The sequence below is a fragment of the Lytechinus pictus genome, chromosome 14 (assembly GCF_037042905.1).
Source record: "Lytechinus pictus isolate F3 Inbred chromosome 14, Lp3.0, whole genome shotgun sequence".
Taxonomy (NCBI): Eukaryota; Metazoa; Echinodermata; class Echinoidea; order Temnopleuroida; family Toxopneustidae; genus Lytechinus; species Lytechinus pictus.
Genome location: NC_087258.1, coordinates 8869477 through 8892333, shown reverse-complemented (window position 1 = coordinate 8892333; position 22857 = coordinate 8869477). Strand labels below are relative to the sequence as shown.

The 22857-nt window shown below is 35.9% G+C and overlaps 1 protein-coding gene across 4 annotated transcripts in view; it reads right to left on the bottom strand.

Moving 5' to 3' along the window:
• Positions 1 to 22755, bottom strand: part of LOC129275930 (uncharacterized) — a 50739-nt gene extending 27984 nt beyond the window's left edge. For 2 of the 4 annotated variants that reach the window (XM_064109779.1, XM_064109780.1), the window contains exons 1-5: positions 11504 to 13387; positions 8486 to 8537; positions 7403 to 7447; positions 4202 to 4361; positions 1112 to 2096 (exon numbers count right to left, since the gene is read on the bottom strand). In XM_064109779.1, the coding sequence (XP_063965849.1) occupies positions 1112 to 2096; positions 4202 to 4361; positions 7403 to 7447; positions 8486 to 8537; positions 11504 to 13361 (3100 nt within the window). In that variant the 5' untranslated portion in view covers positions 13362 to 13387. Of the gene's footprint in view, positions 1 to 1111; positions 2097 to 4201; positions 4362 to 6303; positions 6373 to 7402; positions 7448 to 8485; positions 8538 to 11503; positions 13392 to 22647 lie in introns of those variants that run through there. The other 2 variants (XM_064109777.1, XM_064109778.1) reach the window with 2 other exon arrangements.
• Between the last annotated feature and the right edge of the window lie 102 nt (positions 22756 to 22857).

Sequence of the window (22857 nt, the reverse complement as noted above, 5' to 3'; positions counted from 1 at the left end):
GATAAATTGTAACACATTTTGAAATTTGAACTGGAGAGAGAGAGAAAAAAGAAGTTTTGTCAAAAACAATTTCTGGGGGGGGGGGCAGAGTTTGAATCTAAATCCTTCCTTGTATTTCTACTTCAATAAAATGAAAGAGTGAGTCACTTTCACAAAAAAAACTGTGACAGCAGGGATAGGTATATCATCATGTTTTTGTAAAGTTTTTGCAGATGACTTCCTTGTATGAACTCTAAGGGACATGAACTAAAAAATTCCCAGTTTTATTTTGTTTTCACCTATAAAAGAAGGATAGGGACATAAAAGCAGTGAGTCTTTATATCCAGTAATCAATGAAAATCATTGTTTGGATTAGAGGAATACCAGTCATGTTCGAAAATAACAAATGAATTGAAACATCCTTGATAAGAACTCCTCTATCAGACTTTCAATGATTTATTTGGGCATAAATACAAAACAAATAAGCCTTTTAAAGTCTGTTGTATACAACTTGCAATGCAACACAGTCCTTCTTTTTTGAAGATTTAGCGATTCATATAGTCAACATGTGCACATGTCCCTCAACAAGACTGGTAATGTACTTTTGGACTACTATAAGAAGAGAACGTTCTGCAGAGGAAAAGATAATGCAAACTCAAGAGACCTATAAGAGGGTGATGTTTGGCCTTGACCTACATGTATCTACCCAACAGTCAACCATCCACTGAGTAACATTCCTTACAAACTTCCCTTCTACAATGGGAACAAGTCACAGCGATTTGAGGAATAGAATATTTACCTTCTCTCCTCCCCCACAATTCCAACATATGGATAAATGATTCTTTGACAATAAATGAGGGATAACAATGCAACATACATTATTCACTCTGGCCACAGAAGGGGTATTAGTGGTTATCCACAACATGGTAACAATAACTTTACCAATTCTTTCAAGTGTTTGGCTTTGTTGCTGACACTTAGGAGAGGTGTTTGATGACTATTTGAAAGTTAGGATTTAGGCATAAAATGGAAATTACCTCTATTATCTTGAATATTGAATAATACTTTGAATGAATGTTACTTCTTGTAAACTTCCTTGCATATGAAAACCAAGATAATTTGGGGGACTTACCTTGAGTTGTGCTCTGGGTCATGTTGGCATCAGAAGATGACGAATCCGTTGCAAAGACCTTCCTCCTCTCCTTCTTCTCATTGGAACCCTTGTTGCGTCTTGCAATCAGCCCGTTCTCTTCCACAGCCTTCCAATCTTCAAAAAGCATCAGGTAATCACTGGTGGCGCTACCACCACTCACATGTGATCCATCTCGTGACAAGGTCCTACGATGTTCCTCAAGGTCATAGGATGCACCAGAGGTTTGAACATGCTTCATATCATCAGTGACTTGCTCATAGTCGGAACTCTCGTCTGAAGACATGTTCTCGTTGCCAAAGTTTACCTCAGTCACATACTGATATGAATCAGTATCTTCACCATCAGCCGGATCAAGGGACTCCAACTGCGCCGCCTTCTCCTCTTCCTCTTTCTCGTCATCCAGCCTTCGAGCATTCCTTCGGTCGAGTTCTGCGCGGATCAAGCGGATGTCTTCCATCACTGCTGTCGAAACAGACAGAGGTCTGGTAGTGTCTGAGATGGAACCCTGGGACTTACTTCTCGGAACTTGGTCCTTTGTACTCTCCCCATCTTCAGGAGCATCCTTCTTGAAAAACAACGGGACAAAGTCCTCAAATGCACCTTCGCTGTATCGCTTCTTCTTCATTTTTTGTCTTCCGGCAGCTCGGACACTCTCTGGACTCGTCTTTGCGCGGTCTCGGATGTTGCCATCGGAGATGTCATCAATAGAATCTCTCCTCTCTTCTTCCAATTCCATGTAAAGATAGTCAGCCTTTGTTTCCTCCTGTGCTTCAGTAACTTCCTCCTTGTCAACCTTCAGTTGTTCTACGGTAGAAGACATCTCCATGACCACGGCTGTTTCCTCTTTCTCAGGCTCCTCCTCTGATGACATCATGGTAGGCACTTCTTCATACTCATTGCCGTCCGATCCTTGGTCATCGCAAAGAGACATGTAGAGTTCTTCAGGTGCAACTGGTTGCGTGACCTGTCAAAAAAACAAATCATTTATATCAGTCATTTTAATGTCAAGATTCTCTTTCTTATGAGCACCAAGTTTAGGAGGTAAAAAGACCAAAGTACTAAAAAAATACTCAAATTCGATGAGAAATAAATTGATAAAAACAATTTGCATGACAAATGTTGCAAAACACAAACAAAAATCATGATTCGCATTTAAGCTTCTCGAGACCCGATGTTCAGAATCTAGTTTGAATGACCTGCGTGGTGGTACATCAGGCAATGTTACAAATGTCATGTGAGAGGGTGTTAGATTTCTGTTCAAATGATCTTTATCTGCCCATGCTCAGATTGTTTCTATAAACTGTGTACCCGGTAGGATGCAAAATCCTATGTAGTATGCCTAGCAATTGAGTCTTGGAAGAAAGTCTTTTTGGAATGCTCCCCAGGGAGTGGAGAAAGAGCAGACACTGTGTGCGGGCATGCCAGGATCCGATGAGATGTCGTTCTGATGTATTAAGCGCTATATAAAAACTAAATTATTATTTTTATTATAACTGTCTTATTAAAGAGAAATTCCAGTAGTTGCAGTAAACACTGATTTCATGAGAAAGTCTGTAAAACCAGACTTAATTGTCAGTATATCATCGAGGATCTAGATCTGGTACAGTTACATAAGCTGAACTTTGTGAAATCTTGAAATCTACGCTGAAAAATGTTCAGACTGAACTTCCCCAACACAGATAAGTGCACGTGGGACTGTGTATAATTATTGCTTTGGGCGTCGGGCCCGACGCTCTACCCGAATCCTGTGCTTATTTGCTGATTTCTCAGCAATTACACAATTTCTTCCAGAATCCTTTGGCACATGCGTTTTATTTATACAAACAGACACTTTGGTGGTCATTTCATTGGATTCTGTACGAACTCATTTTGATATCGTTACAAAAACTAGCATTTACCTTTAAAGGGGAATCCAGCCTTGGTCATAAAATGTGTGGGAAAGGAGAAAAATAAATAAAACTGAATGGTGAAATTTTGAAAGAAATCGGACAAGCAAAAAGAAAATTAAGGCTGCTTTAAAATTGAGATTCCAAAGACTATGTAGATTTGAAATTGGCAACTGGGTAAGTAAATTATGACAAGGGGCAAGGACTACTTTCCCATAGGCCATTTACTTAAAGGATAAGTCCACCCCAACAAAAGGTTGATTTGAATAAAAAAAGAAAAATCCAACAAGCACAACACTGAAAACTTCATCAAAATCGGATGGAAAATAAGAAAGTCATGACATTTTAAATTTTTGCTTAATTTCACGAAACAGTTATATATGCACATCCTGGTCAGTAGGCAAATGAGGAGACTGATGATGTCATCCACTCACTATTTCTTTTGTATTTTATTATACGAAATATTAAATATTCTTATTTTCTTCTCATTGTCAAGTGAAACAACAATTAATTCCTCCATGAACATGTGGAATTAGCATTGTTTAATACATATGGTTCAGTCAAGTTGGTCTTTATTGTCAAATATGTAAAAAATGAAATATTGTATAATTTAAACAATAAAACACAAAAGGAATAGTGAGTGAAGGACATCATTGACATTTACAGTCACTGAATTGTGCATATCACTGTTTTGTGAAAAATAAGCGAAAGTTTAAAATGTTATAACTTTCTTATTTTACATCCGATTTTGATTTTGAGCGTTATGCTAGTTTGATTTTTCTCTATTTATTCAAATCAACATTTTCCTGGGGTGGACTTGACCTTTAATTATCAGGGATTTGTGGTTTTCTCCTAAGTAACCATTCCCATGGGAAGTAATCTAAATATAACCCAGGCAGTATATTGTTTTATGTCTTCATGAAAGAAAAATATAATTTGAAGTAAAACTTAAAAAAAAAACAATTCTGTATTGGAGTACATGGCAGAGTAGTCTTTGCCTTTATGTCATCACATATAGTGATTACCAATATTTACAACTTTTAAAAATTCATAACTTTCTTATTATTTGTCCGATATTGTTCAAACTTTCACCTAACAACTTGTCTGATTTTTATTTTTCCTCTAAAACGAGTTTTTATTTGGGATGGATTCCCCTTTAAGAATTAAGATGCTTTATCCTTACATCATTAACTCCATTCTCTTCTGCCTTCTGAACTTTCTCTGCATCTCTCACTTGGTTGACGTCTTGCAAGGAGCGCCCCTGTCTCTTCAAATCTCCATTCCTCCTCTGCATCAAGCCAGAACCCTCCGCCGAGCGCATCTTGACGGCAACCCTCTGCTGCCTGTGGATGAAGGGGTCAAAGGTTACATGGATTAATCACAATGGGTATATGACTCCTTGAATTATCGAGAGAGGAATATATAAACTGAAGTAAAATTTACAGAACATTTGGCAATGGTGGATCTAGCAAGGTTAGCCAGAATATTTCAGAGACCATATTGTTGGTGCACAATAATGGACCAGTTCAAATCATTGTGTCTTATTCGTTCCCAGTTCAGAGTATAGTTTCATAAAGCTCAAATATCAATAACAAATCTGTCATTAGCCAATCAAAAGCTTATGATTCAGTAGCTTTTCAATCTGTATTGTAATTTCATTATAAGCAGTTTCACGAAATAGGACATAGGTGAATAACTTTAGCAAACCATTGCCCTTTAGATACCCTAAGTAACTAAAAAATATGACAAAAGCAGCTGAAATGTTTGAGTTCAAAGAGAGATTTAAATAATACCTGAATTTTTGTGTATATTTAATTTATATTTCCAATCATTTGAGGAAATTTCCTCAATTACCCTCAATACTTTGATCTCAAGATCAGAACTTTTTGTTTATCATTAAGTAAGAAATTTGACCATGAAATTGCCTTGAAGTGTACCGGCATGCCTCAGGAAAGAACTTTAAATATTATAAAAACTTTTTACATTATTTGTTATTGAAATGAAAACAAAACCATAAAGAAAATAAATGTATGAAAAATAAACTGAAGCAGAAATTGCTCCAAATAAAAGTGCTCATATGAACATGTGTCTAAGAAAAAAAAAAGGTGTACCATGAAACCTTAATGTTAATCTGTTCTTCATCATGGCAACCTTAAAAAAGTTTTCTTTGTGCATAAATATGTTGACCACAAAACAAGGGATTTCATGCAATACTAGAATTTAAAAAAATAAACATGCAACCAACTGAACAGTAAACAAATTTATCGTAAAATAAATAATAATGAAACAATATTTAAATCATATTCAATATTCACTGACTGAGGCGGATCTAGCGGGATTGGATATAACACCATTCTATGGACTATATATTTTTTGTACACAATAGTTGGTCAATCAAAACTTTTGTATCTAATCCAGCTGGATCCGCCCCTGATGTAAAAACTGCAAAACAAAGAAAAATACTGAGGCTTGAAAGAGTGATGTTATAAAAAACATATTCAGAAATCACTTTCCAAAAACCACATGACTGAGTATAGGCCATGTAAACCTTTAAAACTTGCAAACATCAAATACGGAGAATACATTGTTAAAAAGAAAAAAATTGGTATGATAATGCACATACATGTACATGTATAAACCCTAAATGCCAAATGCATGTACATGTACACTCTAAATTTGAAGTATCCAGATTAGCTGTGAATATTGACCATTCAAAGAATGAATTTTCTTTTGAATCTTCAGGATTTGTTTTTTATATCCTAAAGGAATTGGATTAAAATTTGATAGCTTCAAATCAATATATCTAATTTTTGGCTCTTCAATATTTTTACAGCTGATCCGCATTCATTCTAAATCCTAAAGTTAATAGGGTGTAGGTGAAAACCTAAAATTGTCAATGGAAGGCCTGTATTTTCAATTTTAAATGGCATGTGCAATTATATGAATGTTGAATGTCTAGCTACCATTGACATTGTGCATTAAAAATGAAATTATTGAATCATAGATTAAGACTAAATAATAGGCATATTAATTCTTTTTAGGTGGGGGGGGGGGGGGGGTCGGACCTGCGGCAAAGGGGCCCCATGCCAGTCAAATTCCGCCAAACTCTAACTATATGAGACCAAACAAATACTACTTTACAACATTACCTATAAATACACAAAATCAACCAAACATGCATTCGACACCAAACATAAACATTTTCATCACTTGAAGAAATAGAAAATGTAAAGTCACCATACGGACCCAATAATGTCACAGATTACAATAGATTAGGCTACTCACAGTGAAGCCACATATTTACAGATTGATAATTTTCTCATTTTGAAGCTGAGTGAGGCACTTTTCTTAATTCTATTCATCATGTGGATAAGCATGAGAGAGGCAAAATGGTGTGAAATTATAAAAATCTATGCATTAGATGTGTTATAGTATGATTTTGTAAAAGCAATGATTTGAAAAAATATATTTTCCCACCCTTTATGATTTCAAAACCCTTCTTAATAACTACAACTTACCTACCACAGAATATCTCAAACCCAACACATTCCTTTATAATCCCAATGTTAAATCAAATTTCAGACCAAAACCTATATCTTTTTCTACTAACTTAAAGTAATATAAATACTCATAACACTAATCAAAGTTATAATTCAAATTCAAATATCTGACAAAACCTCAACAGACCTTAAACCTAATTAAAACCATACAATGTCCCCCCCCAAAAAAAAAAATCCTGCTTACAACAATATAGCCTATCCCTAACAGTACCAACACCGTAATCTAAGACTGAAACATTATTTGTAGAACCTTAAAAACCTAAACCTTTAGTTTGAAATTAAACCTAATTCCCAACCCTAAACATGAAAACCCAGCAACAGTCTTACCTTAACCCTAAAAATATACCTTACATTAATCGTAACCTTCACTTATGACTTACTCCTAAGAGATTCATAATCAATTTTTACCACATACCTCACTTTAATTACATAACATAACTATAAACCTAAATCATACAATGTCTTACACTTTCCAAGTCATCAACAATTATTCTAACCTCTTAAAATATTTACATTATGAATAATTATATTAGAAAATGAGATTGGTGTCATTAATAATGAATTCTTAAGCTAGTGAACTTCTGGGAAGTTGATTGGCTGATAAAGAAAAAAAAAGAAAAAAAATCATTTTTTATTACAAGTGTTGCTGAAAAATAAGTCAGAGTGTGTTATATCCATGCACCTTCACAGAACTATGAAATAATGAAATGAAAATTGGGTTGTATTCTAAAAATTGGCTGGTAACATTTGCAAAAAGTGTAATGTTCTGTGGTTAGGGAGTTAAAATGTTGATAAACAAATATTCTTTAATTCAAATACAATACCTGACACTATCTTCTTTTGCTGAACGACGAAGAGCCTGCCTAGATCTTTGCAAATATAATCCAAGTCCAAATTTGTATTATGAAAAAAATCCTAAATAATGGATTGACGGATAGGGAGCTGTTTTGTTACAGCAATTTCTTTGTAGTGGAGTATTACTTGAAAACTTTGATCTATATACCCTGGAAATAATCTTTGCCAGGGAAAGTGAATAGTTTGTCATTGTTAACTGAATAGTTTTGGTTTGTTCTCCATTGTTAGTCAGATAACAAACTTAATTTACTTAGCAGAGAATAGCAGTGAAATGATTATTTCACTTACATCATTTCCTTTATTCTGGGACTATAGATAAAACTGTTGACTCGCCAAAGTTCTTATCATGAAAACTAAACTAAAATAGCACTTATATTTTTCTCACAGATGTAAAGCATGAAAGACAACTTGGAAAAGACTGGGCAAGCCCCACAACAAGTGAACTCAAATAAACAGAGAGAAGTCAAACCAATAAAGCCCTAAAATTGTTATAATATTTGGAAGTAAAATAAGAAAACTGACATTTCAAAGTCACACATATTTTCACAATCAATCACTTTTTGTTGGGTTGGACTTGCCTTTTGAATGAGGTAACAAACATTTTTTAAACAAGTTTAATTTATGTTACATATTCTTTGCACAGACTTTTAAATGTCACAATGGTTGCTGTCAAGAAGCGATTTCATTATAATAAAATGGCAAGCAAGAGCTTGGAAATGAGGAACACGATCAATATATAATTCCTTGTTGTAAATTGATGAATCTTATACATGTAATTGTAAAGAGGAAATATTACATGACCATATAAAGATCACCTGGGCTGTGTCAACATTCAAAGGAAACTGAGGAAGCAAGACACATGGCCGTCAAAGTCCAATCATTTAATCATAAAGGCTGAGACAGGATACCTTTCTTATTATGTCCTTTAATCTTGAGAACAAAAAATCAGAGAGAACACTTTGATTGACATTTTAACAAGAGAAAATGTTTTCCTCCTTAAAATCCTGAAGTAAACTTTTTTGGGCTTTCAAAGATTAAAATCAAGTTTTTACCTCCTCTGTCGAGATATCTTCTGGGTTCCCAGACTGGTTTCAGCCTCTTCATCTATATGAAGAAAAAAACCCAAAGAGATGAAGAAAAGGAAACAATTAAATATCAAAGAAACAAATGAAAAGGGAGAGGCAATAACTAATATTAATGTTATACTAGAGGTTTCAACAAGCTATGCATGAAAGACTGATACATTTCAATTTTAAAGAAAGGGATTTTCATAACTAAGTTCCTCTAACCCCTGTTCTTTGTAAGCGTTTAAAAAAAAGTAAATTGACAGGAGTATCTGTAAACTTATGACTATTAGACTAATAAACTTCTGTACGAAAATGACATATATCTATTAATACATATGACTTTGCATGGATTAAAGATATTGTAACAAAACCAACGAGGGTCATTTGGAGGATTCATGATAAGCCTACATCATTTTGATAAATTCTCATTTTGTGTACATGTTTAATCGCCAGTTGCGGATCGCTTGAACCATTCCCCAACATTGTATTTTTTTTTTTTACATTTTAGTGAGAACTAGTTTCAACAACTTTAACCTCGCCTAAATCTGGGAATTTTTTTAATCGATCTGCTCAAAACCTATCTAAAAACTTCATGAAGTTTTTTTGCTCTTTTGAAAAAGAGGGATTTTTTGGGGTTGCACAATCAAAATATGGTTGCACAATCAGTTCACATCTTCAGCTGATGAATGTTACTTCACATACTTGGACCCAGTTTTACAGATATTTTCATCAACGGAAAATTGCAGGTTACAGTTATAAGCCACTAGCTGAAATTGAACCATTTGATTGGCTTAAAGTTTATTTGTCACAGAAACTAAACATTTGTGTATTGAAAAGAAGACCCTTGGACAGTTATTCAACAAAGTAGCAATATAGAAATATGAATATTTTCTCCTTTACTTAGTTATGATAATAACGATGGCAATCTTGGAAATTTGGCTGAAAATTGTTTTTTTTTTACCATAACCTTTATAATTACTGTACATTTAATTTGCTTGTAGATTTGGTCAAACCTAACGCTAGTAAATTTGGCATAAAAATGAAATAGAATTGATTATTAACCATAAACGAGTAACCTAATTTTTACATTTTCTGGAAAGACTGACAAAACTAAATGGGGTTTTGTGTGTAAATAGCAGGCAATAGTTTGCTATACAAAGTGACTTGCACTCATGCAATATGGCAATCACTCATAATCATGTCATATTTCGCAGCATAAATTAGCCCTGCTCCCGAAACAACTCACTGAACAATTGCACATTTTTCTAACGGATAACTAACACCTTCAGTAATCCCTAATCTCGCATGTGACATTTTGCCAAACACATGTATGTTATCAATGTTCATCACCCTACATGTAATGTGTTGTACGGCACGAACATAGCCTGTCCATGTGACCATCAAGATAATTAAGACCCATTGCTGTAAATTTATTGAGAGCCAACTATATGAAGCCTTGCTGCTGTTAATTAAAAGCAGAGGAAATTCAATTGCCAATGTTCAGGCTATGGCACTGATTTAAAGGATAAGAAGTTTATCAGAGTTTGATAATGTATATTCAATCAATAAAGTCTTTTGCATAAAGATGTAGATATTGCAAATGTGCTAAAATCAGATAGAGTATTGTTTACATTTGCCATGAAATAGCCATCTATTCATATGTAGTATGATCATCGGGGTGGGAGGGGGCAAGTTTCATGAATTGCTCCCCCTGAAGTAGCACAAAAATTTGAAAAAAATTGAAAACTGAGGCTGATGAAGATGATCCTCCTCGGTGCAATCTAGATTCTTGAAATGACAAATTTCCTGTTGAACAAGTTAGATAGTGAACACTACGGTAGCTCAGAAGCCGCTAATCCCCTTAAAATGAAAGTCATTAAACCTGCGTTCAGGCTACCTACATTAATAAAATGGTTAACCATATCTTGTGTGCAAAAAAAAATTGGAATGAGCTAATGTAAACAGGTGTTCATTATATAGCTGCATATATGGTGTATTTTCCTCAAGCAAGAAATCTATTCACATTCTGCTGCACTCAACCCAGGTGAGGTACCTGGCAGGAATGAATTCCTTGAAATGCTTGTTGTGGTTATGTGGCCCTGCATGAATAGGTTTCTTACATGTTTCTTACATGGTCTGTTCTCTAGTCAAAATGCTTCTTTTATTTGCACTATAGATACATTTCTCAATACAATCAATGTATCCTCGTGTGAACACGCATGCACCATCTGTACGTTTCATTCATTAGCGCTTCATTTCCCCTGCGCAATTAACCGAATCGAGGCATCCTGCGTGTGAAGCAGGACTGCTGGTGCACTTGGCAATGCATATAAACTACATAACTGTGGCCAATTTAGGGATCAATGATCCCTGATGTAATGCTATTTGAGGAAGCAATCAATGCTGCTTGGCACTCGCATGCATTGGTCAGCAATGTCTGACTTCCTTTTTCCTATTTCTCTAAATGGCAACAAGGATTGTTGACCACAAAGAGATATTCACATGCATATCTGGTTTGAGTCGATCATTCAATTTTGTATTACATGTATGCATTTTGATATCATCAGGTGACTAACATCTTTTCTTTTCAGTGAAAACAAACTTTACAAGAACTTTAAAGAAATAAATATAGGGCATATATTATCTCAATATCCTACTCTATAAATCAATGGACATACATTTCATATTTCTATTCACTTTTTCTTGAGAAAAAAAATTCAAGAATCTGGAAAATCTTATACAGATAGTATAGATTAGGATACACAGAATGGATTACAGAGAGGTTCCTTGAACTTGATTTTAAGTTGATTAAAGATAAATGGCAAGCACCCCACAAATGACACAACAGTTGTTAAATGAATAATAGGATCCATACAGAGAAGCAATGAGTGACTACTCAATTGGCATATGAGTCAAGGGGACTTTCAACGCCTAACGATTGTTTTACCTCATTAACTAATTACAGATTGGTCTAGGTGAGACAAAGAAAAGAATTGATCTTACCTTTGGAAGGTATAATTTGATCCCCTGGTGTTTGAGCGGGCATTTCCTGGTGCGTTGCTTGGTCCTCTGTCGTTGTTGTGTCTGCTACCAATGCTGTTCTATCGTCACTCTGGTCATCCTCGGAAAGGCAGACTTCGTAGATGCTTCCGCGTTCACGCGATGCCGACTCATCAGTCACGACCATTTCCTTTGCTGCCGCACTTCTCATGGGGGGCCCTCTCTCAGGGAGAAGGGGGGATAATTGGCGCTGACAGGTGTTCTGGAGAGGGGTAGGACTGGGGGAAGGGGGGTCAGGGGGGAGACGGGGGATACTCTCCATGTAGGTATCGGGCAGGAGAGTATCCTCATAAATGTTTTCCGTTGCTTCATTCTGACCAGACGATCTCACCGTACATGTGCTAACTTCGCTTTCCCTGTTTGCCAACGACGCAATGATATCACTACGGGCAAATTCACATACTTCATCATAAATATCATCAGGATTTGCTGAGTCAGTGTTTGATGCTTCTGCAGCAACATTGGGATCAGTATTGTCTTTAGGAACAAGGCTTATTCTTGGTTGGGGGACTGGACGGTTGGCTTTACTATGAATACTTCCTTTGTTAGAGTCTGTGATTAATGTTCTATTACTTCTTGGGCGAGGAATGGGAAGAGAAGGCCCAGTCACTGGTAACGATTCCGTCTTGATCAATAAACTTTTATGGGTTGTGTCCACTCCTTCTTTCTCCACCAAGTTTCCAGACCCGCTGGCAGCACTTAGAGTTGGAGAACCCGGCCCATCCGGCTTTCTTGCAGAACGTTTCCTACCCCCTGCAGCATCTATATCCAGAGAGACGATACTTGTCTCCTCCGATATGCCCTGAACAATTTTTTCGAATACAGCTGCTCTTTCCCGCACTTTGATGTGGTGATCTAGGACAGAGAGTTTCTTGGTTATCACTGGGGCTTCTGTGTGAGGGTGTGTTAGGTGGTCCTGAATGTTATGCACCCTAGACATGACCTTGGGGGGTTGTTGTGGATGTTCAGTACTGTGTTTGGTTTCAGAGTCTATAGAGGAAGTCACGTTTGCGGTTTTGTTTGAAGATGCGGGTGGTGAGCTGCAGGTGCGTTGAATACCATCATGGAGTTGTTTCGTTTGATTCACTTGCCCTGCCAGCGAGCGTGTCACTGCGACAGGGCTACGAAGTGCAGGAAGAGGTGGTGGCGGCTTCATTCCTGTGCTTGGTTTTGGAGAGTTCCTGCCACTAGGTTTACCAACATATGATGCATCACCGGAAACACCAGTGTCCTTCACACTGTTGGAAGAGTTTGTACTATTCAGCGTTGTCATTCCTAGTCTATCCTGACTCAAAGGTTCTTGTGAACTACTCGTGGACTGATCCTTGGTACCCTTTCCTTTTGGAAGCACGGCTGGTTTCTGTTTCACAGGAGGTCCTTTTCCAAATTCCTTGACCTTCTCTAGCAATCCAGGAGGTTTTGGAGGCAGCTTTGGTGGTGGTCCCACCCTTGTTTTCGTCTCTGACCCACTACCAGTGGTGTTCCCGCCTGCATTCTTGCGCTGCTGTGAAGGCGATAGAGGGTTTTTCCTACCATGTTTATCATTGGCTATCCCACCAATGACACCAGTGCCTCCAATCTCCCCAGAAGTACCAGTCATCTCCGAAGTCGTAGAGGAAGTCTCGCTGGGTCCTGTCATGATGTCACTTCCTCTCTCTGTGACCTTTGCCCTGTCTGGAATGCCGGTGACAGACCCCACCGTGGGGGCCTGTGATTTTGCGCTCTCATACTGCTGGGCCGGCTTGATGATTTCCTCCGACATCGCGTCAATGGCTCCGGTCGATGACATGATATCTTCCATGCATTGTGCCTTGTGGTTGTAGGGGAGGATCTAGGAGCAGACGAAAACAAAAACAGACAGGATTAGATCGGGCTAAGTGTGGAAAGCTGCAACTCTGGATAAAAATCACAACATAAACAAAGCACAAGCTTCAGGAAATGAGGTACTTTGTGTTGGAAACCCAAGCAGAGGTCAAATTTAAAAGACTTTCTTGGAAAGCCACCATAATGGGTCTACTTCTTCAGTAACTGCTAAGAAATAAAACTAGCAATATCTACCATATTTCATGACACAGTGATTTCCTTAGAAAGAAGAGAATAAACATTTTGTTGATGCCTCATTTCTTGTATGAAATCCCTATTTGTTTACTCTATTTGTAATGTTTAGTATAGTCCACAAGCAATACCATGATTCAATATTTCAAGAAAAACTTGATGACACTGAAACCAAACAATGACGAGATGTAGACATAAATATCCTATTTATACAAATTCGGATAAATAATCATTCAAATGTAAAGTGATTATTTCAAAGAAGCACCATGGCTGTGAATTTTAGTGGATATTTAATAGAATTTTACTCAAAGGGCAGTAGAGTTAAATCCTTAATAAATGACCATCATTTCATTTGACAAAATAAAATGATTAAGAAGACCGCACCCTGAGGTGTTAAATTACACCCTAGAGATTAAACACAACACTAAAGGGTGTAAAAGGACCAAAGATACTGTGATACACCCATAGGTATTGAACACCAAAAAATTAACACTATAGTAAAATAACCAGGCTTCATTGTGTACATGTATGTTAGACAAGTGTTCACAAAAGTATGGTGATAACAGGGGTAATAATCCTTGAAGAATTTGTTACTATTCACTTTGAAAAATAATGATCAAGAAGCAGAACCAAATGAAAATCATATCAATTAGATTTGATAGAAAATATATTCCCTAATATAACAGAAATTACAACCAGATCCTTCCATCCTGCAAACTTTCTAACATGATAAAAGTAGAATGAAGAAAGAAAAAACACATTATAGAGATGTCTGTACACCAGAACAAAAAAGATGAAAACACTTGTATAAGACATTACTCATGGATAAATTTTATTAAATATGATCCTCATCTTGATAGCCTTAGGACAAACACATTAATATAATGATGTGACGTACACTTTTGGAGGGAATACAAAAAAGGCTTTAAATAATATATTTGATTTCATTCTTTGATCATTATATCTATACCACTGATTAATTACAAACTTTATGTTTCTTATGTGTACTGGATAGAGTCAAATGACCCACCATTTCCTCTGTATATTATATCTTCGCGTCGAATGAAACTTTGCCTAAACTTGAGCGTATACGACAAAGTGGTGGTTGGACCAAACAGATATCAGACCAAATTGGTAGTAAATGAAGCCTATGATCTAGGGATGGAAGTGCCAACATTTTTTGCCCAAGGTTGTATGCAAACAGTACCTACTGTATCTAATGCCCCCTTTTCTTCCCTCCTTTAGAAGTGCTATTTTAGACTTTTAAAAAAATCCACAGCAAAATCTAAGTATTTTATGTGCCCCCCCCCCATGATAAAATCCTGGATCCACTATTGGTATACTGAATGGGTTTGAAAGAGGTGACTTAGGAATTACATTCATGTAGATTAATCTGTATTGGAATAACTTGTTTTTTACCAACATATTCAGTCAACTAATGTGTAAACATTATCAGAGGAAATCAGAGGTGACACCAGACAGGAAATTGAACGAGTGATAACCAATTCAACATAGGGGGAGCTATTTGATATAATGGTCAATGAAAATTCAAGTTCTATGATCCTTATTCCTGTGCAGCTGTCTTTGTGATAGATGTGAAAACTTAACTAGCTCCATGACCATTGTTTTTCAATATGGACATTAGGCACTTACAAAATTAATTTCCATAAAGTGTTTTATTGTGTGTCATCATTTTTTCTTTCATTCCATTATTGTTTACATATTGATTATATATATATTAAACTATTTATTATTTCAATTACCTTTTTAATGTATCTATTCATTTAATTAATTCATTATCTAGACTATGCCATTCAACAATTATGATTTCATCATCTAAAATAAAATTTAGTAAGCTAATTGTTTTCTCTTTTTAGAGGGAGTGGGGATAGATCAAATGTCATAAGCTTATATATTCCTCCATTGAAAACTCTTTTAAATAACACCAAAAAACTCAAGAGAAATGATTTGAATTTAAGCAATTGCTCATGTAATCACCCCATTTGACTAACACTGCAAAGAACGAAATAAATATCAATGCAAAATGTCACAGAAAAATGAATTTCCTGACCAAAATGTCTTCAAATAAATCCAAATATATCATTTCCAGGTCACTTTTCCATCTTACCCTTTCAAACATAAATTCAAAAATCTAGTCTTATAATAACTGAAGGGCACACGACCATTACAGATTCAACCCAGTAATGAGCAAATGATTGAAGTCATTAAACTACACTCTGCAAAGTCACTGCGTCCTCGTCTAAAATTAGCAACGGTGTATGAAAAATGTGGCATATAATTAGCTAATATATTAGAAAAAACATTAATCTATGTGGGGATGCAATACGGACATGGTTGGTTAATGATGTAATGTGCATTTATAGGCCAGGGTTAATCTAAAGTGTGCTACAATTTAACCTCCATGGGTGGTGTTCTGATGTTTAAACCTAGATTTAACCTTAGTCTAAATTTAAATAGAATGTTAAAATGCACTGTATGGAATGCTCGGCTCCATACTATTCCTACCAATTTTCATGGCAATCATAATCTATTAATTGAGTGATTGATTGATTTTATTCACATACATGTATATATATATATACATCATTTTCAACATTGCATAACATTTATATTGGTATAATCATTCATATTATATATATACATGAGTGGAGCATCATAAGCTCTATGAGCTTGAGAACGATGTTCCAAGAAAAATACATAGATAAATAAATTATACCTTCGCTAAAAGAATACATTCAATGATGCGAACATCAAATAAGAGGTAAAAGAAGAGCAAGAGAGATAGAGGCCATTCTCATTACGCTTTCTAAAACTAGTTTACTGGAAACCGATTCAGGAAACCACTTTGGAAGATCGCTTTGCTGGCGTTCCCACTTAATCACACGAAAGTGGTTTTCAAAATCACTTTATGTAAAGTGCTCTTGTTGCTGTGGAAACGCTCTCAGTGGGGTGACACGTTTCGCGCGAAATTCGAAACTGCAGCATAGGCATTTCTACACCTGTCGTGTGGAGTAGCGCGCTCAAAATGTGCGAAGATCGCTTCCCGAAGAACGGTTGTGTCCTCACTTACGCTAAAACCAGTTTAACGAGGCAAAGCGATCTTGAAAACTACATCGCGAGGTGGTTTTCCAAACTGGTTTGGAAGATCGCTTCCAAGACCGCTTCGACCGTTCTCACTATGCGTTAAACTAGTTTCCACTAAACTAGTTTCCAGTAAACTAGTTTTAGGAACGTAGTGAGAACAGCCTCATAGAGTGAGGGGTGAGAAAGAGAGATCTGAATATAAAGAGAGAAACATGAAGAGAGTACTAACAATATATAAAATACAAGACATCATATTTTGATAATGAAGACTCATTGGTGAGGTATTTTGTTTGTATAATTAATTGTAGGCTATAATTATTTCAGTAAAATTCATAATATTTCTGTATTTTACTATTCTACCCGTTTCACCACTCAATTATTTTGTTTGACAAATTTTTGCGGCACGATAAGAATAATCTTCAGTTGGTGAATGACTTGACAACTGGCATTCCATAAAAGTGTGATCCAAGTTCACCAAGGTTTAAAGGGATGGTCCGGGCTGAAAATATTGATCTCTTAATACATAGAGTAGAATTCACTGAGCAGAATCCCGAAAATTTCATCAAAATCGGATAACAAATAATAAAGTTATTGAAGTTTAAAGTTTAGCAATATTTTGTGAAAACAGTCGTCATGAATATTCATTGGCTGATGATGTCACATCCCCACTTTCCATTTTCTTATGTTATTACATAAAATCATAATTTTTTCATTATTTCATACTTGTGTGAATAATATGTCTCCCTTATAATGAAATAAGTTGCAGCAATAAATATCTAATGCACTAAATCAGTTGTCAATCCAATTTTTCTAGTTCTTGGAGGAAAAAATTTGAAAAACCTAATTTCATATAATAAAATACAAAAGAACAAGTGGGGATATGACATCATCAGCCCACCTAATGAATATTCATGACAATTGTTTTCACCAAATATAGCTAAACTTTAAAATTCAATAACTTTGTTATTTGTTATCAGATTTTGATGAAATTTTCGGCATTTTGCTCAGTGTATTCTACTCTATTCATTAAGCTATAAATACTTTCAGCCCGGACCATCCCTTTAATTAAACCACATCTATCAGAGTACCATCCTATGAGATTATAAGTAATTTCCCAGTCCGTCTGTTTGAAAGTCGAATATAATTTACCGTTATATGTTCATTTTAGTACACTTCCCCCTTTTTGCTCAATTTTAACCCTTCAACTACTGAATTTTGTGATTCCCATGCGCTTTAAACACGGTTCCTCTGGTTCCAGGACTCAATAGATTAACAGAAAAAACACAATGTAAGGTTGGGTTATTAGTAAATTGCCACTTGGTCTACACCCATTTGGTCTACTTTCTGATTGGTCTCATCACATAGTCTAATCCTAAATCTATTTTATCCAATATCCAGTTTATAGGCTATGTCTATTTTGTTTAATATTCAATTGGACTAAACTTACTTGGTCTTGGTATTGATTGGATGAATTCTTATGAACGAAATTTTTATTTGACAAATATTTAATGAGTAGATGGATTTGAATTTGATTTCTATGGCAATGTCAAGTAGCTCCATGCAAGTACTAAAACATCCAAAATTGTTCAAAGTTAAAATAATAGTCTACCATAACAACAATTTGGAAAAAAAAAACTTTCGAAAAAGGGCGTGCCCAATTTGACTTCACTTTCCTGCTTATGAAAATTACGATGCGAAGCCAGCTGCAGATCGCGATTTCGCCTCTGAAAAATTAAGCATAAACAGCACTCCCAGAATTATGTTTGGGATCAGCGTTCTGAAACAACGTTTGAAAACGCTGATTCTGTCTCCGCAAGGGAAGCATAAACACACCCAAAGTGGATTCAAACTGCTTTATTGAATGGTGGTTTCCTAACTTATATCTTGTTCATACTTAGAGTATGGAAAATTATAAAGACCCCTCATAGGAAAACAAAAAAAATTGGTCTTTGGACGTTAAGGACAGGTTTTTTAGTACATGCTCAAATTAGAATCATACTCAAAGGGAAAGAAAAAAATAGAAGTATTCATAAAGGTGATCTTTATGAACAGATTTCTCTAGTACATGTTCCAAGGTGAAACCCGCTAGCAAAGTTAATGTCTCAGTGAAGACACATAACAAAATAGACCTATATTAAGCAGATTGTCTTTAAAGATGGGTTTCATAATGTACATATTCCAATGAAAAAACTATTCACACTATGAAACCTTCGCATAAAGACCACTCAAGTGAGATAAGAAAAAAAAAATCTTTATGTGAATCATAGCCAGGTTATGAAAATTTCTCCTTTAGTACATATGACAACGAGGAACCAAATTAAGGGAAAGAGGGAATGCAGTTTTTATAAAGGCGGTCTTTTAGGACAGGTTCTTTTAATATCCATGTACATGTCCTAATGATAAATTACATCCATACAGTAAAGCCCCTCTTAACTCATTGTCAAACGAAATCTGAGATTCCCATAGACTTTGTACAGGGATCACCCGGTTCCAGTATGCAATGGGTTAAGAGATTGCTAGGGTGGACAAGAAGACAAAAAAGGTGGTCTTTAAGGAGAGGTTCAATAGTTCATGATCCAATTAGAAACTATGCAAAAATTGGGTTTTTAGAGACAGGTGATACCTATAACAGGTGGTATGTAAAAAAGGTTGTCTGTATTTGATATTGATTAGGATGTAATGAGAATATTAGGTCAATCCAAATGAGACAAGTTAGAAAAGTCATCAGTCAAATTTCATGCAGCCTAATATTTATATCCTATTGTGTAATGGCAAATAGGACAAAGGACCTAAGAATTCAAACGACTTAAAATAAGTGGTTTAATAAGGCTTTCATAATTGAAGGGTGAGCTTTTCACATGGCATTTAAGATTCAGGAAATTTGCAAACGAACAAAGCAAGCGAGTCCTTTCAGAGGGACTGGATAAAAGATTGATGGTTCCGGCTTACCCAAGAACATTAACTCTGCGTGTGATTCACTGTTTCTGAATGTATGTGAGCTAGGGTGTGTTCAATGTCGGTTTCCATATTTAAACGGCAACATGGATCATGATTGCAAACGTGATTACAAAATGCAGATATTATTAGAAACAAAGGGTGTGTTCAATGTCCTCCATTCCTGGTCGTAAATGTAAATTTCTTTTAAATCACGATTCGGAGGAAAATTTGAACGTTGAAAAAGATGCATTTGTAAACGCTATCAGCTGAAATTTACGACCTTGAGCATTGCGAATGCGACATTGAACACAATTGCTTTTTGAAACGTCTTTAAATTTGCTCTCACAGTGGAAGCCTACACAAACACGTGCCAGAACTGACCTTTGCGCTAACAAAAGTGGGAAATTTAAGGACGATCAACATATAAACAGCTTTATATTTTTGACACTGAATGGTGCACCACTGATCGTGTTTGTGTTTGGTGTTTTGGAATTGAGTTTTCAATCATGATTCATGTTGCTGTTTAAATTTGAAAATCGACATTGAACACCCCCCCCCCAGAAAAGCAAGCAAGTCCTTTGCAAAATATGAAGAAGATAAACAGCTCATCCTTAACAAGAGGCGACCAGCACCACTGGCGGATCCAGGGGGGGGGGCACAGCTGGCCCGTGCCCCCCCCTTTTGAGAGGCACAATTAAAATTTGTAATTTGCTTGTCAAATTTTTTCGTGAGAAAATGACCTTAATTTTGGGGAAAATGTGCCCCCCCTTAGGAAAATCCTGGATCTGCCCCTGACCAGCACCTAAGTATTTTTTCCCCTCAGATGCCATACAAACTAAATATTCAATGTAAAAAAACCCTCAATGATTACAGAGGCAACATTACCAATAGATAAATATAAAGAAGAGCTTGAATATCTTAATAAAAGTCAGCATTCAAGAATATTATAGTAGGAAGACTCAATCACTGTTTCCCTTAATGGAAAAATCAGTAAGTGGTTGGTTTACTGATTTTGGTCCCCATGGAAAACCAGGGGGCCGTTTCATAAAGCTTTTCGTAAGTTAAGAGCGACTTTAAGAACGACTGGTGATCCTTTCTTGTGGTAAATGACATATTCATTGGCGATGGTTAAGCGCGTAAGAAAAGATCACCAGTCGTTCTTAAAGTCACTCTTAACTTATGAACAGCTTTATGAAACACCAACCTGGTGCACACATAATTGGTGAAGCTAATCATGGGTTATTATCCAACCGTCTTTTGTCTTGTCTTTTATCTTCTTTAGCTTGTTTAGAGCTAATAGAGCATTAATTTTTTTATGCAATGTTTATTTTTGTCACTGTCACGAATCTATTCATTATGCTTATACATGTTATTCATGCATTTCTTTACATGTATATATTGTGTATTATATTTTATGACGGAAGTAAAACAAACAAACAAAGTGTCAAATTTGCTCTCAGCCAATCAGATGCAAGGATTTTCAGTAGCTTATAATGTTAGTCAGTGAAAATGACTCTCTAGTTGTTCCATGAAATACTCCACAGGCATGCTTACTTTTCACCTAACTACTCTCCATAAAAAGCTCCAGATGAAATAATACATGTAGGTATTTACAGAAATGACAACGAAAACAGTATAGAAAGAAAGTTTTTTTGGGGTAATTCTCAAAACTGTAACTAGATGGAATACAAAAATATCTTTCAACAACCATCGGTGATATTGGTGATGAATCAAGTCTAGATATGTTATAAGTTATAGCCTAACCACTTTAATACCCCTTTTCAGACTGGCCTGTTCATTTTACCCCGGCGTACTTTTCCGGCACGCATTCCTCACTTCCCCGGCGAAGAAAAAAATGCACCCTTTCGCACTGACATCTTTTCCCGGTGAAAGTCGACGGGTGATTTGCTCGGGTAGCAGTAAGTCAAATTTGAATTTGAATCATCCTCTTTCCTTATTAATTGTAGATACCTAATTAATTTTAACAGTGAAGGTTTGGAGATGACGGCAGGTAAACACTTCTCAGCTGCTGCTGCTGATCAGCTCACTCGGCATGTTCATGCAGAATTAGAACGAACGAATAGAAAATTGTAAACATTGAATCTTAAAGTTCTTACCGATTACAAAAGGTGTAAAAAAATAAATTACAACATATTCTAGAAATATTAGAAGCAAAAAAACAAAAAGTATTTTGATATTTTAAGCGCATTTTCAGTATGTACAATAACGCTTTTATAATAAATATCGTTAGTGAAAAAAACAAACTGTATGTTCGAGGGTATTTAACTCTATGGAATGACCGAATCGCTCATAAAGCGTGGCCTTCTACATTTAGCCACGGAAATAATTATAGCTAGCTAGCGCTCAGAATCTCAGTTCAGGGGATTTCGGTGAGAAAAAAAATGACCTCTGACGTCATTAAAGAGGAGAAGTTCTCCGGTTACCTTTCATACTGGCTGTTTCACCAACGAACTTTGCCGGGGAAACAGTTTCACCGGCATAGTTCTCCTGTGTACCTTTCATACTGGACACTTTCCCTTTCGCTGGCGAACTTCGGAAAAGCGTACTATGAAAGGGGTATCAGACTCCATGAAATGTTTACTTGTAAAAGGAGTTTACATATCATCATTAAAAACAAGTATGTTCATTCTGAAATAAGTTGTTATTTTACGAAAGACACATAATTTCTTACCAATTTGGCAAAAATGCGGATTCTTCTTTCATGTTTCCAAGATAGAAGAAACAACCAAGAATAATTTTATTGTGAGAGCTGATCTTCATATATGCCTTTTCACTTCCACTCTCTATGAAAAGCATTGTCAATTTACATCGTCCCTAAGAGAAGTAAGCCATATGTATTTACAGAAATCATATATTCTTACAAAAAAAAACAATTTTTTTATTTTGTAAAACGGCAGATATTTGCATCATATTTCCATGAAATAAGAAGCACGATGATAATTTCATGTCAACATGAGACCAGACCTTACCTTGTAAAATTCTTCGAATATCCAGGCATAAGCCGTAAATGTCATGTTATAATCCTCCATGACTGGAAATGTTGTATTTTCCTGACTCTTTGGCTCACAAGGAATCATGGCTCTAACAAAGGTTGTCACTACTAGAATATGAAGTCACTTGCCAACATCAGGATACACTGACAGATTATCCTCTAGATAGCTAAAGAGGTCTTCCAGAAC